This window comes from Rhinichthys klamathensis, unplaced genomic scaffold (genome assembly GCF_029890125.1).
Source record: "Rhinichthys klamathensis goyatoka isolate OS25496 unplaced genomic scaffold, OSU_Roscu_1.1 h1tg000247l_1, whole genome shotgun sequence".
NCBI classification, from domain to species: Eukaryota; Metazoa; Chordata; class Actinopteri; order Cypriniformes; family Leuciscidae; genus Rhinichthys; species Rhinichthys klamathensis.
Window position 1 is genome coordinate 1,506,592 of NW_026606769.1, and position 16,928 is coordinate 1,523,519.

A 16,928-nucleotide genomic window follows, 5' to 3' on the forward strand; every position below is an offset into this window, starting at 1 on the left:
AACAGGGAAGACTTTTGAACTGGACTCATGACAGAGACAAACAATTGAGCACCTCCATGTGCAGTGAATCAAACACTTCCTCAAGTTTTAGGAAGGTTTTCCAACCTACCTCATGCTGCTCCTGGTTTGAGGCTGAAATCTGCAAAGCTTCTCTTCCAGAAGTGCACTAAAGAAGCCCCTACCATCATTTACACAGACTGGTCTCTTCTACTCCAAAATAAATATCTAGAGCCCATAGTAACAGTTTCTGATTATCACACATCATATGTTACCAGGCATAATCACCAGGTTGGCTTCCTGGCAGCCTGCAATCTGGAACTAGAGTAAATCTTTTCTCCTTTCGTGCAAGTTTGCTCTGAGCCACACCATAATTCAAAAAAGAACAGATTCGAATTTTGAAAGAAACAAAAGGTCTGCATGGTTGGCAATGTTTTAATTGCCTGGAATGAAGCATATTTCTAATAAATTATGAAAGAGGACCTTCCAATCGATAAGTGTGATAAGGAGGTTGTGTCATCATTAAAGAGAAAAAAGACCAGCTTTAAGGTCTAAACTAAAAGTGGTTTGGATGTGGACTGTCTCCAAAACTATCAGAACATATTTTTATCGCACTGCAAAAAAAGTGGTAAATAACTGCACTGGCCCCATTAATGTAGCTAAAATCCATTTCCCTTTGCCAGGAGGAAAACACACCACTAGTGAGGGCAAACACTAAAAAAGAGGTTAAGAGAGAAGAAGGAAAAGGTTTCTTGGTAGAGAAAATGCTTGAAAGTAAAAAATGACAAGGAGCACATCTTAGAGCAGAAAAACCCCAGAGGAAGAAAGAAAATCAAGGTTCTTTTCCATGTTATTTAATCTCCTGACCTTTTACACAGCAAGAAAAGGGAACTGAAGTGTTTTATTATGCTGCTGATTGGCATTGTCTCGCTGAGCTAACAATGCCAAGTTTTGTAGACAGCAGTACAATGCTGTTTAATGCGGAGAATCGAATAGAATCAGTAGATAGCCTCTAGACAGGGCACAGAAACAGGAAAGAGGTTGTGGGTCAGTGGTCATTGGGGAACTTTTTTTTCAATTCAAAATGAGCAATACCTTAGTAAGCAAATATATAGGTTTTCAAGGATGTTAATAAATGTGAATAATCTCGAACAAATCAGTTTTTTTTTTTGGGGGGGGGGGGGGGGGGGGTGAATATATTAAATTATTAAATTAAATCTGATTCGAAAAATATTTATGTAATTTTGAGATTTTATGCAATCAAGTAAATTAAGTGATTTTATTTGGTGACTTTGAATGTGCTGAAATTCCTCTAAATACGCAAATATTTTACCTTTAAACTCCAAATCAGATAACTGCATTTATTGTGTTACAACATTCAATTATTATAAAATTATTTATAGAAAATAACAGACCGTATCCAGCAACTCATAGGGTGTGTGCTACATTAGCTGCATTTTAGTTCAGTGAATGCCTTCTCATCCAGGTGCTTATACCTTGAGATCTGGGTCTCTCTTTATCATCTCCAAGATGATGTAGCAACCGATGGAGTGGCCAATCAGCAGCAGGTTGGTGCCCCGAGGCACATGCTTTCGAAGGAAGGCCAGCTTGTGTTCAATCTGCCCATCTAGCCCAAAAACATCCTTCTCTGTCACAGAAGCATCTTTGAAGGAAAAATAGGGGAAAAAAAGAATAAAGCTCTCACACCAAACCCAATGTACATCATCACATGGTGGCCAGGATCGTTGCCAATACTTTCATCATGACCTAGAACTAGTAAATACAGCAAATAACATAATTAGACAAAGCTGCTTAGTTTGATCGATTGTGGAGCTCCGATCACAGCTGAATGTGAATTGTAAAGGATCCAGAAGGCACTTTAAATTGTTAAGCGCTCCATATAAGAAGTTCTTTCATCATCTTGATCTTGTTCTTCATTATTTCTTTGGAAAGGAGTAAAATTACGCTCTATTGAATAATCGCAGTAACTGGAGATCCTGATAATGCTTGGCAGGCTTTGATATTAATATCTTTCTACAGGTGCTGAATTCACCAGTATGAACCTGAGAAAGGGCAAGAATTAGAAAGACAATGGACTGTATAGAAACAAAAGAATGACAGAAGAAGAGAAGAAGCTGGACTGAGGTGGGGTGAGGCTGAGGCATTTATCACTGTGATGAGTTATGAGTGCAGAACTGTTAATGATGAGACAGGGGGAGAGAGGAGTACCAGAGGGGAGAGAGAAATAACTCAAATTAGCTTCAAGACATAAATAGACAAAGTGCTCCTTCATGAGACATCTCACAATATATGGTTTCTGGAGCACACTGCATCTTCTCCTCTTTCTAAAATAATAAAGATATCTCAACTGACGTAGTTGCACATGGCTAATTACTTAGACCTGCTTTATGATGAGAAGTGTTGGAATAACAAATCCTAATGGTCTCGTAGATTACCTCAGATTGGACTCTTGTTGAAAGACAAATTAACATATTTTTATAAATTGTTGTACAGGCAACATATTAAAAAATGACACCCCCAAATATATATATATATATATATATATATTTTTTTTTTTAAATAAAAACTGTTTTTAAAAAATTTAAATAAAAAAATTAATTATATTTTTTGCAAGAATATCCAATATTTGTTTTAACATTGCTTTAATGTAGTGTTCAATAGAGTAAAATAGATCTGGTACCTCCACTGACCTTCACATCTTTATAGAAGATAAAAATGGAGTTTAAAAAAATGAAAGGGGGTGGGGGTGCCAGAGAAGCAGGAGGGGGACCACTAAGACCAAAAGGAGTGCATATGACCTTAAGGTACAGAAACATGCAGCAGAGATAAAAAGGAAGCCGAAGAGAGGAGGAACCAATGAAACCCATTCAAAAAGTTCAAAACGTTAAATCATTTTCATTGCATAAAATACCAGTGGATGTACAAGAATGATAAGATAAGACAGGGTGAAAAAAAGACATACACATTAAGAGGGGCCTGAGACAAAATGCAAGATTCAAAACTGTGTGCCATATGTGCATTATAGCTTAAAGCTGGGTTTTGGGTTTGATGGAAAATTGCTAGGCAAAAATCACTACCAAACATCAACATAAAGGTCAAATGCCATGTGATGGAAAAGAGAGATAATATGACTTGTTTGTGGATTCTGTGGCTATAAACAAGATATATAACATAATGTATAAACATAAATATGGATATGTTTTTGACAAGTTCACAGAATCAAACAATCAGTTGATGTATTATGAGTTATAATAATTTCCCAAACGACTGTCTGAATCTGCTCCATCTAGTAATCTTTCTGACAGATGCTCTTGAGCCTATAAAATGTTGATGTTATACACTACCATTCAAAAGTTTGAGGTCAAGAGAAGATAAGATAAAAAGATAAGATTTTATTCAGCAAGGGCATATCAATCAATTGATCAAGTCACATTAAAGACAATTATAATGTTACGAAAGATTTCTATTTCAAACAAATAATGTTCTTTTCAACTTTCTTTTTATCAATGAATCTTGGAAAAAGATGATTCACAGTTTCCACAAAGCCATTAAGCAGCATAACTGCTTTCAGCATTGATAATAATAAGAAATGTTTCTTGAGCAGCAAATCAGCATTAGAATGATTTCTGAAGGATCATGTGACACTGAAGACAATGCTGAAAATTCAGCTTTGATCACAGGAATAAATAACATTTTAATAGAAAACAGTTCTTTTACATTGTAATAATACTTCACATTATTACTGTTTTTACTGTATTTTTGATCAAATAAATGCAAGCCTTGATGAACATGAAACACTTCTATTTATTGGTTATTATGAAAGTTTTAGGATGCTGAGTAGGACCTTAAATGGGGACAAACTCTACAGGATCATCATTTTAGGAAAAACTATTTAACCAATAATATTTTTTTTAAAGTACTGACAGGCTTTCAATCCAGGGCTATTTTCATTCATGAATACAAGCGAGAGATCAGACACTGAGCCGTGAAGTCAGTGACCTGTGCATGCACACACATTTAGCTCTCCCCAACCACTCCTTACCCCTCATTTCCCATTTTCCAAATCTGATCTTGATTTTTTCCCGAAGGTTCCCACTGAAGTTTGCCTACAAAGGGGCCCTACATGTTTATCTACCAGCACAGAGGGGCACTATGAGCTCAGAGCCCAAACACCAATGAGACCAGTTCACACAATGAGCGGCCTCTCAGGATTACCTCATGAACATTTAAGACTATCCTACATATACAAAACCAACATCCAGCTACAATGACCTACCTAAATTCACCTACATTAAAGCAATCTTGAACTGTTGGAAAGATGGTTACAAAAAAGAATTCTTCCTATATTCCATTCCATTATATTATATTATATAATATTATTAATAAACCCTATTTTTCATTTCATATAATATTAACAACACTTTTTAGCTGCCTGTGTTGTGTTAAGAAATAAATCACATAACAAATACACTATATTACCATGGATGTAACATTTTGATATTATTTTAGATAATGTACGCTGTTGAATTGAGCATAATAAGACAAATAACGTGCATTGAGCGTTATATTGAACGTGCAACAAATCTTGCTCCATGCTTAATCTTTCCTCAAAGTAGTGAGAACGACAGACAATCTGCATTAATAGACACAGTTTTAGGTAATAGTGGCCCACAACTGATCAGGAGAAGCATTTCAGTAAGACAGTAATAATGTGATTTAACCAGTTAGCAGGAGACAATATAAAACTCAAAACTAAGTATTTTGAACACCATCTTTCAAGAGCAAGCGATATGCAAATCCTGCATTGAACTCCGAGATTTGAGAAGTCGTCAGTAAAATAAAGGGAACACAGCAAAAGTTTAGGATTATACTGCTGGTATTGTGGTAAAGATGAATTTTAACCACTGATTCTTCACATGCTCGTCCTTGGGCAGTGTAAAAAAACGAATCGGTTACCTAACGTAACCTCGGTTCTCTCTAGATGAGGGAACGAGTATTGCGTAAGCTAGCTTACGCTACGGGAAAGATTAATCTTTTCTGAGAAATTGAAGCCAAAAAAATTATCCTATAATTTTGTATCCATTGTCAACGCAGTTCAGCTGCAGCAGACCATGAGCGGGCTAGCTAGCAGCTCATTGGTTCGCTCACAGAGAACTGCTTAAGCCTATGAGGAGACGTGAATGAACTCTCGGCCAATGAGAGTCTGACATGCTCTCATTGCGTCAGAGCCCGCCGAAACGGGCGTGGTCAGAGAGTATAAATTCGCCTCTCAGGCTGTAAACACTGGTTTTCATAGAATGAAGCGAGAACGCTAGTAGCACAAGCACGGCCAGGAACGCAATACTCGTTCCCTCATCTAGAGAGAACCGAGTTTACGTTAGGTAACCGATTCGTTCTCTTACGAGAGGTTCTCTCGTATTGCGTAAGCTAGCTTACGCTACGGGAACACCTGGTCAACGCCGTGCGTGCTAAGCATCCACTATGAGTCCCAGGGGAGACCCCGGGGAACCCTTATGAGTGGGAATAAATATATGTACCTGTGACAAAGGCCAGCAGAACGGGCCGGAGATTGTGTAGTACATAAGCACATGATAGAGAGGGACAGAGCGAAACCGGTCTGAGTGAATAATTCACTATAGTGCAGCTCAACCAGAAGAGCTGTAACCTACTAGACTGCTAGTAGTTTAGCCTGCAAGGCGGGAACTTCCAGATTGTAAAATCTGACAAAGGTGGAGGGGGAAGCCCATCCCGCTGCCACACAAATGTCATGAATGGAAATTCCGCTGGACCATGCCCACGATGAGGCCATGCCTCTAGTGGAATGAGCCCTGATGCCCAGAGGGCATGGCAGGTCTTTTGATGCGTATGCGGCTGCAATGGCATCAACTATCCATCTGGATAGAGTCTGTTTCGAGGCGGCCAACCCCTTGGTGCGCCGACCGAACGAAACAAAAAGCTGCTCAGATCGTCTGACCGGAGCAGTGCGAGTAATGTATAATCTCAGGGCCCTGACCGGACACAGGAGATTAGAGTCGGGTTCGCTATCGGAAGCAGGCAGAGCCGATAGGGAAATAACTTGTGCCCTGAACGGGGTACCAATCGCTTTTGGGACATAACCATGTCTAGGTTTGAGAACGACTAAGGAGTCATTGGGCCCAAACTCGAGACAGGAAGCGCTACTGGACAGCGCGTGAAGGTCTCCCACACGTTTTACTGACGCGAGCGCGAGCAGAAAAACGGTTTTGAGCGAAAGGTATTTGAGGTCCACGGTGTTTAGCGGTTCGAATGGGGGGGCTTTCATAGCTTCGAGAACTATGGAAAGGTCCCAAATCGGCACCGAAGGGGGGCGCGGGGGGTTCATCCTTCTAGCTCCCCTGAGGAAGCGGATGACCAAGCCCTCTTTGCCCAGTGACTGGCCGCGCCGGGGTTCAACGAATGCTGCGACGGCTGCCACATACACCTTGAGAGTGGACGGGGACCTGCCCTTGTCCAACATCTCTTGGAGAAAAACTAGCAAGGAAGGGACCTCGCATGACCGTGGGTCCAAATTTCTGTCGGTGCACCATTTAGAGAACACAGACCATTTAGACGCATAGAGCCTTCTAGTAGAAGCCGCCCTAGCCTGCGTGATCGTGTTTAACACTCCCTCTGGCAAAGCGACGGGTAGTCGTTGATCACCCACGCATGTAGCGCCCAGAGCTCTGGGTGGGGATGCCAGATCGTGCCGCGAGCTTGGGAGAGGAGATCTGCTCTGACTGGAATGGGCCACGGGGCTGTCTGTGACAGCTGAGTGAGCTCCGGAAACCAAGTCTGACCCTCCCAACGCGGGGCTATGAGGAGCACCGAGTGGCGTGTTTCCCTGATTCTCTGAAGCACCTGTGGTAGCAGAGAAACCGGAGGGAATGCATAAAGCGGGCGGCTGGGCCAGGTCTGGGCTAGCGCGTCCTCGCTCTTTGAGAAAAATATTGGGCAGTGGGTGTTCTCTTCTGAGGCGAAGAGGTCCACCTCTGCTCTGCCGAATATTCGCCACAGCTTTTGGACTGTAAGAGTGTGCAGGGACCATTCCCCGGGGGGAATGGGGTTCCTGGACAGACTGTCTGGACCGTCGTTCAGATGACCCGGCACGTGCGTCGCTCTGAGCGAGAGCAGGTGACACTGAGACCAAGCTAAGATGCGTTCTGTCAGCTGGAAGAGATTCCTGGATCTGACTCCGCCCTGACGGTTTAGATAGGAGACCACGGCTATATTGTCCGAACGGATCAGCACGTGGTGACCGTGAATGCGCGGAAGAAAGCGCGTAAGCGCGTTCTCGACCGCCAGCATCTCCACACAGTTTATGTGGAGGAGACTCTCCTGAGCTGACCAGGGGCCGAAGGCCGGTGAGCCCTCGCAGACCGCACCCCAACCCGTGTTGGATGCGTCTGTCGAGATGACTTTTCGGCGAGAAAAGGTCCCCATGGAAACGCCCCGCTGAAACCATTCTGCCACGGTCCAGGGCTGCAGAGCTGTGATACAGGTCTGCGTTACCTTTATCAGCTGGCGGCCCGTGGTCCACGCGCGGTGAGACACACGGCTCTTCAACCAGAGCTGAAGCGGGCGCATGCGCAGTAACCCCAGCTGGAGCACCGCGGAGGCTGAGGCCATGTAACCCAACGCCTTCTGAAAAGTTTTCAGAGGTGTGAGTCTGTTCATCTGAAAAGATGCAGCGAGACGCTGAACACGGCGCGCGCGCTGTGTTGACAGACGAGCCGTCATCGTGACCGAGTCTAGCTCTATACCCAAGAAGGAGATAGTCTGACTGGGTTGTAGTGCGCTCTTTGTCCAGTTGACAGAGAGCTTTCAGATGGTCGAGGAGAACTGTACGATGAGACAGTAGCTCTCTCTGTGATTGTGCCAAAATCAGCCAGTCGTCCAAATAGTTCAGTATTCGCAGCCCCTGACTCCGCAGGGGGCCGAGCGCCGCATCCATGCACTTCGTGAACGTGCGGGGTGCTAGGGATAAGCCGAACGGGAGGACGGTGTATTGATAAACCTGGCCTTTGAAGGCGAAACGTAAGAATGGCCTGTGAAGGGGATTTATCTGAATCTGAAAGTAAGCATCTTTCAGATCTAGTGAAATGAACCAGTCCCCCTGGCGCACGTGCGCGAGGAGTTTTCTGATAGTGAGCATTTTGAACGGTCTCTTCATGAGAAAATTGTTCAGAAATCTGAGGTCTAAGATTGTTTTTTTTTAAAGAGGCTTTCTTTGGAACCAGAAAATAACGGCCGTAAAACCCCGACTCGCTCATAGATAGAGGAACTCTCTCTATAGCCCGTTTGCACAATAGTTTTGCTATCTCTGAACGGAGCAGAGTCACTGCTTCTGGGTTCACAATAGTTTCTAGCCGCGCTCGGAAACGTGGAGGGCGGCGGTGAAACTGTAAGCGATAGCCTAGCCTTATTGTGTTTAGCACCCACTGGGAAATTCCCGGAATAGCTTCCCACGCTTTGAAGCGTAACGCTAAGGGGTGAATGGCTACATGGTCCCCGTTGCTGCACATAGCGGGCTGCGCGGGCGCGCTCATAGTGTTTATGACAGCGGGACTTACACTCAGAGAGGAGTTTAAGGGCCGAGTAACAGAGTGAGCAGAGGTGGGACGCGCACACGGGCTCGTGGGCGCGCTTATGCACTCTGAAACTCGAGCGGGTTGGAACCGCTTTATGAGAGTGGGCTCTGTGAGACACACGGGAACTGAAATGCTTTTGTGTATGAGTAAACACAGTGTTGTGGGCACATTTTCTACACATGAGGCTTTTATGCTCTTTTTGAGATTTCTCTGGGTCGCCGTGAAAACGGCGTTTGTGCTCATGCAAGCGGGAAAGGGGACCGGCTTGGTAATGGCGGGGTACACTGCTGTAGTAGCCGCGTGAGCGGGGACTAACAGAGGGCGAAACTTTGACGGCGGTCCGGCCGCGGCGGGAGAGCGCCGTCTTTTCCTCAGCTGTGCTAGGCAGACTTCGAGTGATCAGGTTTCAGCGTGATCCTGGGCCGAGGCCCCCGGGGAGGCGGCGGTCTGTGGCGGCTGTCAGAGCGAGAACGAGGGCGGCCGCCCTGGCGTCGCTGAGAAGTCTGACTGTGCTGAGCTGGGCGCTGGGGCGGGGCTTGTGCAGGAGGCTGGTCACGTGAGCGGCCTACAGAGGAGCTAGCGCGACGAGGCAGAAAAAGATTCATGGCCTGGGAGGCTTTCTGCACTTCGGAGAAACGGTCAACGATACCCGTGACAGCAGATCCGAAGAGGCCGGATGGAGAGAGTGAGGCGTTGAGAAAGGCGGCGCGCTCAGAATCTCCCATGTCGGCGAGTGTGAGCCACAAATGTCTTTCAGACACACAAATGGCGGCCATGCATTTCCCCAGGGCTTGAGCAGCAGATTTTGTAGCGCGAAGGGCAATGTCCGTGGCGCTCCTCAAATCCGCGACTGAGGGGGGATTTTTTCCGCTCTCGTCCCATTCACGAAGTAAATCGCCCTGTAGAATCTGAAGGACGGACATGGAGTGGAGTGCAGAGGCTGCTTGGCCGGCGGCTGAGTAAGCGCGGGCGTGAAAGCTCGAAGTCGCTCTGCAGGCTTTAGAGGGAAGCACAGGTGATGAGCGCCATCTCGTGGAAGGCGGGCATAAATGTGCGGCGACCAGGTCCTCTACAGGGGGATAGCCCTTTTCTGCGGCTCCGTCCACAACGCGAAGCGGGGCGGAAGAGTCAGAGCGAGTTCTGGCAGAGAGCGGGGCATTCCAGGACTTCGTGAGTTCCGCGTGCAGTTCAGGCAGGAAGGGCGCGGCCCGTTTAGTGACGGGAGTCGAGCGCTGGCGGAAGTAGCTGCCGTCCATACGGTTGATGGTCTGCTCGGGGGGAGGGGACCAATCGAGCCCGAGGCGTTCGACGGCCTGTGAGAGGAGGCGCACTAATTCCTCCTCGATTCCAGCGCGGGTCCCAGAGGATTCTCGGGCCGAGGAGGCGTGAGAACCGGACCATTCCTCACTGTCTGAAGCGAAAAGCGAACAGGTTTCCTTGATGTCCGCGGCGTCATCGGAGGCGACAGAGCGGCCACTCGGCGGCAACTGTACATCCGGAAGCGGCGGAGAAGGAGAGCGGGAGGCGACAGGTGCTCCAATCCGAGGCAGAGAGCGCAGATGACGTGGCGGTCTCCAGTCTCGAGGGGAGCGCGGCAAGAACCGCAGGAAGATTTACGAGACATCTTTACAAAGACGCTCGGCTCTTTTAGATACAATACAATACAGGAAGCTTTTTTGTAAAAAGGATACAAATCCGTCGGATGGCGCTAGCTCGCAGGACGGCTGAAGGTGGCGAAGACGGCCGGCTTCCTCAGTCTCCCAGATGCTCGCTAGAGTTGCCTTTTCGACGACGGCGGCTTCTCTCAGGATCAGCAGATGCATGTAGCCTCGCTGAAGAGATGAAAATCAGTGTTTACAGCCTGAGAGGCGAATTTATACTCTCTGACCACGCCCGTTTCGGCGGGCTCTGACGCAATGAGAGCATGTCAGACTCTCATTGGCCGAGAGTTCATTCGCGTCTCCTCATAGGCTTAAGCAGTTCTCTGTGAGCGAACCAATGAGCTGCTAGCTAGCCCGCTCATGGTCTGCTGCAGCTGAAATGCGTTGACAATGGATACAAAATTATAGGATAATTTTTTTGGCTTCAATTTCTCAGAAAAGATGAATCTTTCCCGTAGCGTAAGCTAGCTTACGCAATACGAGAGAACCTCTCGTAAGAGAACTGCCTTTACCTTCACATTGTAGCACAGCGTCTTCTCGACATGATGGATCTAGTATCCACAGGAATCAGCTGCAGTGTTTGAGGGGGTTCAAGTTTTCCCTGGTGTCTGCGCTCGCAATAAGTGGGCGGGAAATATGCTAATGTTGGCGTCACAACGAAATGGCTTATGACTCGTTTGAAAAACGATTCATTTCATTGACTCGGAGTCGACTCTTACTTTTGAAAGACAATAACTTTATATACAGTGCACTTTCAGATTTAAAACTTTGCAGGATGTTTTCATTCACTTAGAGCTATGTTACACGCTACATCCAAAAAAAATCCATAATAGGGGCACTTTAAGACTATAGTCTTAGCCTATGGTAAGCAATCAAAAAAGGATATCCTTCTGGATATGGAACAGGAACAAAATTAAAACAACCTGTAATGGATCCAAAAAAGCATTTATGCAACATATGGCAAAAAAAAAATATATATAAAAAAATAAAGATCTGTTGGCAAGAGTAAGCGATGTATAGGGAGCAGGCTGTTAAATGATTATATCCCCCTCTCAAAAATGTGCAATAAATGTGTGGTGCATATTTCACCCTGGGATCAGGTTAATGAATATTAATGTCAAAAGGAACCACAACAGAGTTGTCTTACTGATTAAAAATGGGTTGATATAGAGGGCTTGTCCTTTTGCTGTTGTAAGCATGATTAGAGGATCTTAAAAAAGAAAACTGCAAGTATTTGAAACACAGGAGAATTGTTGTTTGCATGTATGCTTAAGAACTACATCAGTCTTTAAAGTTGCCAAAGACAACCAAAATGCAGCTAATGAAAGAAAATGTAAAACAACTAATGGTTACAACTAACTTAACCGTACAAAGAGGTATTAGATAACTTTTGTTTTAAATGCAGTGTTTAAAAAGGGCCAAAATGCTTCCCACCAATGCCTATGCCTCCAATCAGCAAGACAAACATGAAACCTAACCTGACTACAAATGGTCACAAAGGGTCACATCAACCAAACCGTTTAGAAGAACAATCTATTTCCCTTTTACTATACCCCAGGCAATCTTACAAGAACGAGGGAAATTCCTATTTTATACCTACTTTAATAGCCTGAGCATAAATAGAGGGTAATTTAGTCATATCGGAGAAGGGAAAGTAGATTTTGAGTAGTAGCTCTTAGTGTTGTCACGATACTAGAATTTCTAACTTCGATACGATACCTTGAAAAATATCAATATTCGATACCATTTTCGATACCACGGAGAAAAAACTGCCACAATATTAAGGGGGTATTTTTTTAATTTAAAGCTAAATATAACAAGTCTAGAACATGACAATGAGGTATATTTTACATGAACAAAAATGTCCTGAGTTCTATTTGTTTATATTTTTTAATTGGACCAGAGCTAACATGATGTATTTTTATTACCTACTGTTATCAAAGATTAAAATATACTGTAACAAAAAAGCACTTAACAGTATCAAATTGGAGGATAGAGAGTCAGTAATGATAAGATTAAACATTCAATTTTCAGTTAAAGGCATGTCATTATTGAATTCAGAGATGCCATTGTCTAGCTGTTTAGTTTAATTAATATCTGTGTAATCAAATTGATGATAATCGCTAATGAAGGAAAATTGCAGAATTAAATAATAATTTTTGAATAAAGTTAAATAGGCACCAGTTAATTTACATTTGACCACAGTTACAATATTTACTTGTCTAAGATTCCAGTCAGATTATGTTAACTTTAAGAATTAAAACGAGACAACACAGACTCTTATCAACAACAATACTAGGCCATCTTGGTTAATGTTTCAGAAAAGTTCAAATGAGAAGAGTTACAGTGTTTCCTTGAGGATTTTTTTAGCAGTGGGGGCAGGTCTGTCCAAACAACAAACACCCCTGATGCTGAGCATATAATGCTGAATAGTAGCCTACCCCTGGAGCCTGCTCCTTAAGTCTGTTTTCACCTATACAACAATTAAAAAAAATGAGTGATGTGAGGGGTTATTGATAGTCAAACAATCTGTTGGGTGCCCGCAGCCCGCTCGCGTGTCCGCGCTATTCTCCGACATGCCCGCTCGCGGTGTGTAGCTCGTGTCCGCGCTATTCTCCTACATGCCCGCTCGCGGTGTGTAGCTCGTGTCCACGCTATTCTCCGACTCCGACATGCCCGCTCGCGGTGTGTTTTTTACGCGTGTCCGCGCTATTCTCCGACATGCCCGCTCGCGGTGTTCTTTATCAATCAACCAAAGCCGGTCGCGGGGGCGCGGCCCTCGCCATCTTTCCATTCACTTCACTTTTGCTATTTAACCAGAGCGAATGAGACGAGTGCGTCACGTGTGGTGTTTGTCAACGCGCCTTTTGAGAGAAGTGAAAGTGACTGCTCGGCTAGTATCGATACTTCGGGAAATTAGTATTGGTACCGTTCAGATATTTCAGTATCGATATTTATCGAAATATCGATATTTTTGACAACACTAGTAGCTCTCTTAATACGCTCTGACAAAATGAATGAGATGTGTAGGTCTTGAGGACGGCTTGACCCAGGGCAGGATTATTGACATTGGCAGAGTCCAAAATATTCCCTGTGTTTGCATTAACAGATATTTTTACTGTAATCAAAAGGCATCAATCACGAATCGCCAACCACAGGAACAGTTCCTCCACAGAGATTTGGCATGTTTACCCCACTACCGTTTCCCCCTGCTTTTGTTTATGTTTCCAAAACACAGGGATGTAATATTACTTAATATATGCCATTAAATAAGTCAAGCCCTATATTGCCAAAGGGACTGAAGTGTTTGGCGGTGAGAGTTTAAGATCTCATCAATGAAGTTTCTCTATGGCTGTGCTGGACTGGACGAAATGAGGTTTCTGTGGGTTCGAATGGCTGTGCCTGCTGCTGACCGCTGGCTGACCAAGTGCTCTTTGAACAGCAGTAAATCAATGTGCAGCATTCACAAGGAAAGCCACCAGTGACTTCTGGAGAAGGAAGCTGGATTTGAAAACCTGAAGTTGTTTGAAGGGTCATCTAAAGAAGAAACCGCAAACCAGATCTGACACCCAAGTCAGTGACGCCACGGTGTTACGGAAAACAATTCCACCAATTCTACAATCAGCTAGTTTAAAAAAAAAATGTAACATGGTACTACTGAATAATAAAAATATCACTATTTCAAATGGTTTAAATGGCATATTTTGAAGTAATTTAAAAATGTACATTTATTTAAACTAAAAATAATTTACATAATTTTTTTTTCATTCAAACAATGTTACCGGTAAGTATTATTTATATACTACAATAGATTTTATTAATGTTTTGAAATATCTTTTATTTTTATAGTCAGCTTTCATTTTTACTTTAAATTTAATTAGTTTTAATATTTTTTATTCGTTTTTATTTATTTCCAGGTAGTAATTTTAGTGCTAGTTAGTTGCCAAAACAACATTTCAAATTTTTTAGTTAAGTTTTTCATTTTATATTTAAAAAAAATGTTCAGCTTTATTTTAATTGACAAAATTGTTTTAATAGTAAACGATAATAACCCTGATTCAAACTGCATATTAAATAATTAATACAAATTATTTGCCAGTAGTGTCCATAAACAATAGCAAAAATAACGACTGTTTTCAAACAGGTATCTTGAACATGTGGCAAAACAGATAGCCCCGCCCTCAACCCATGCAATTGGTTGAGCCAACATTGCTGTTTCAGCCTGCAAAACTGCAATGACAGCATCTTAGTATTTACTGAAGGAAACACAGGAATATCCAAACAATAAATCACTAAAACAGTTTAATCTAACATAAATTATAATAATAATAAGAAAAAAAAACGTTCTGCAAGTGCCTGCATGATAAAAAACAAACGCTTCCAAGAATCTCTTTGGCAGTTTTTAGTTGATTACAGTCTGATATACTACATCCTCAGCAATGAGGAGCAACACAAGCAGCTATTTCTTCAGACAGGGGCATCTGCGAACCAAATGGCAGAACATGATGAGGGATGGATCATTGAGATGAACAAGACAATGTGCGGTGGAAAGAAAAGCCCAGTATATTTGATACCGCCGCGCTTAAGACAGCCATTGATGGTAATCAAGAATGTCACTCAAAGAGCGAGATTGGGGAAATGAAATGGAACTTTTAATTGTGTCCCTGCTTTCATCTGTGCTGCCTTGGCAAACGCCTGCCGCTTGTCATCTCTTGGCACATTTGAATCCGTTGCTGAGTTTGGACTTTTAATCATCCAGCTCGTGATTGCACGACATGATATGAACAGCAATGGATGTCATCGTCTTTTGTGTGAGCCAGAGATCAGCTGTCTGTCACTGAATACTTTAAGACTATGATTCCGGTAAAAGTATTCCATGTGGTCACAATAGAAAAGCAATTGTTTGATCCTTCAGATTGTAAAAAATATTAATCTATCCCACAGTTTCACAGACAAGGCTTAAGCCTAGTCCCAGACTAAATGCATGTTCAAGCTGTTTTAACTGAAAGCAACTTGCACTGACATATCTTAAAACATAAAACATTGTTTTTTCTCAAGATGCACACCAGTAATGTTTTTTTCTAAGGCATGTTTATAAAAGCTACTTAAATATCCTAATTGAACTAAGGCCTAATACTGGCTTAATTTAAAACCAGGCCTTTCCTGGACTAGCTAAGAGATCGTTTCAGTTTGCTGAAAATTTCAGATGAGCTTCAAGAAGTTTTGTTCTGGCAGATCTACTGATTTGATTATGGTAATTTCTGTTTATCGGGTGGCAAACAGACCACAATAAGACATACTAAGAAGTGCAAGGACCCTGCAGCTTGTTGACAGCTAAAGTGACCGGTGTTCATCTAGACTTTCCCATCCATCAAGCAAGCCAGTAGAAGTGCTGTTTTTGGAGATTCCAGCCATCTGCATGTGGTTTATCTTATTACAGGTGAGGGCTTGGTAATGTCTTTCCCACGTAGCAAGCTCAATAAAAATGTCCATGCTGCTTTATGGATGAACATGCCGGACTGTCATATACTGGTTCAGGCAGAGGAGGGAGACACAACTTGGCTCGTTCGTCAGTCCCGAATGCATTCCACCTTACTGTGGGCTTTGTGAAAAGATTCCAGGAGGAGCATCCCGCACTCTGACAGACACTACAAACCAGCATATCAGTCAGAACAGTCTTTAAGAGTAGTCAGTCAGTGACTTCACAGGCAGTGTTTGTGCATGAGGGTACAGTAACTCCAAAGTAAACTGGTTTTAGAAAGGCTTCCAATGTACCATAACATTCTGTTTAATGATTTAAAACAATTTAAATTGAGCTTTATCAATAACTAAGGCTGGGTAAATTTAAACCAAAAAAATAAAATAAATAAATCATGCATACAAAGACCTGAAGCATCAATGAAATTTTGTGAGAAAAATAAACATACCACTATAGTGCTATTGATAATAGCCATGCAAAAAATTTTTTATATTAATAAAATTCATTATTATTAATAGGATTTAGTATACAGAAATAATCTATTGATTAAAATTATAATTTAATATTATTAATAATAATCTCTTAAATGGTAAATAAAGCCAAAACCATCTAAAAAGTGTATTCAAGAGATGCAGAGTAAGCAAAGAATGATAAATAATTATTCCTCTAAATAACTGAAGTCACTTAATTATCTGCTGCCATCTACTGACTCATAACAGTGGTGATGATACTATGGTGAGTCAGAGGAGAGAAAACGTAATCTATGATGTCACTCTATGCACTGTTTTCACTATGACATTTATGTAAACCCAAAAAGTTAATACAGGCTTAAATGTTAGGTCATGAAAAGAAAAACAACATTTTGACCATTGGCACACAGATATTTGTAATATAGTCCACATTTGTATAGGCTTGCACTCATCTGAGTCAACCATTAAAAAGACAAACTACTTTGAAGTCCATGAACAACCCACAGAATTGGAACAGACGTTATGTCAACCAGTTGCATAGTCTCAGCCTCAGACGTCACGCCCACGGAACGTTGGCTAAACGTCTGATGCATATGGTACACTTAACTGGAAACACTTCAGGAATGTCGAAGTCGTCATCTGATTGGTTGAATTTTATCGGATTTCCGGGGGGCGCGAGTGTCGCGTTTATTTT

At 42.8% G+C, this 16,928-nt stretch overlaps 1 protein-coding gene across 3 annotated transcripts in view; it reads right to left on the reverse strand.

Annotated features, from left to right (window-relative positions):
• Positions 1 to 16,928, reverse strand: part of ldah (lipid droplet associated hydrolase) — a 48,944-nt gene that overhangs the window by 15,250 nt on the left and 16,766 nt on the right. For all 3 annotated transcript variants that reach the window (XM_056266370.1, XM_056266369.1, XM_056266368.1), the window contains exon 4: positions 1,494 to 1,660. In XM_056266370.1, the coding sequence (XP_056122345.1) occupies positions 1,494 to 1,660 (167 nt within the window). The remainder of the gene's footprint in view (positions 1 to 1,493; positions 1,661 to 16,928) is intronic.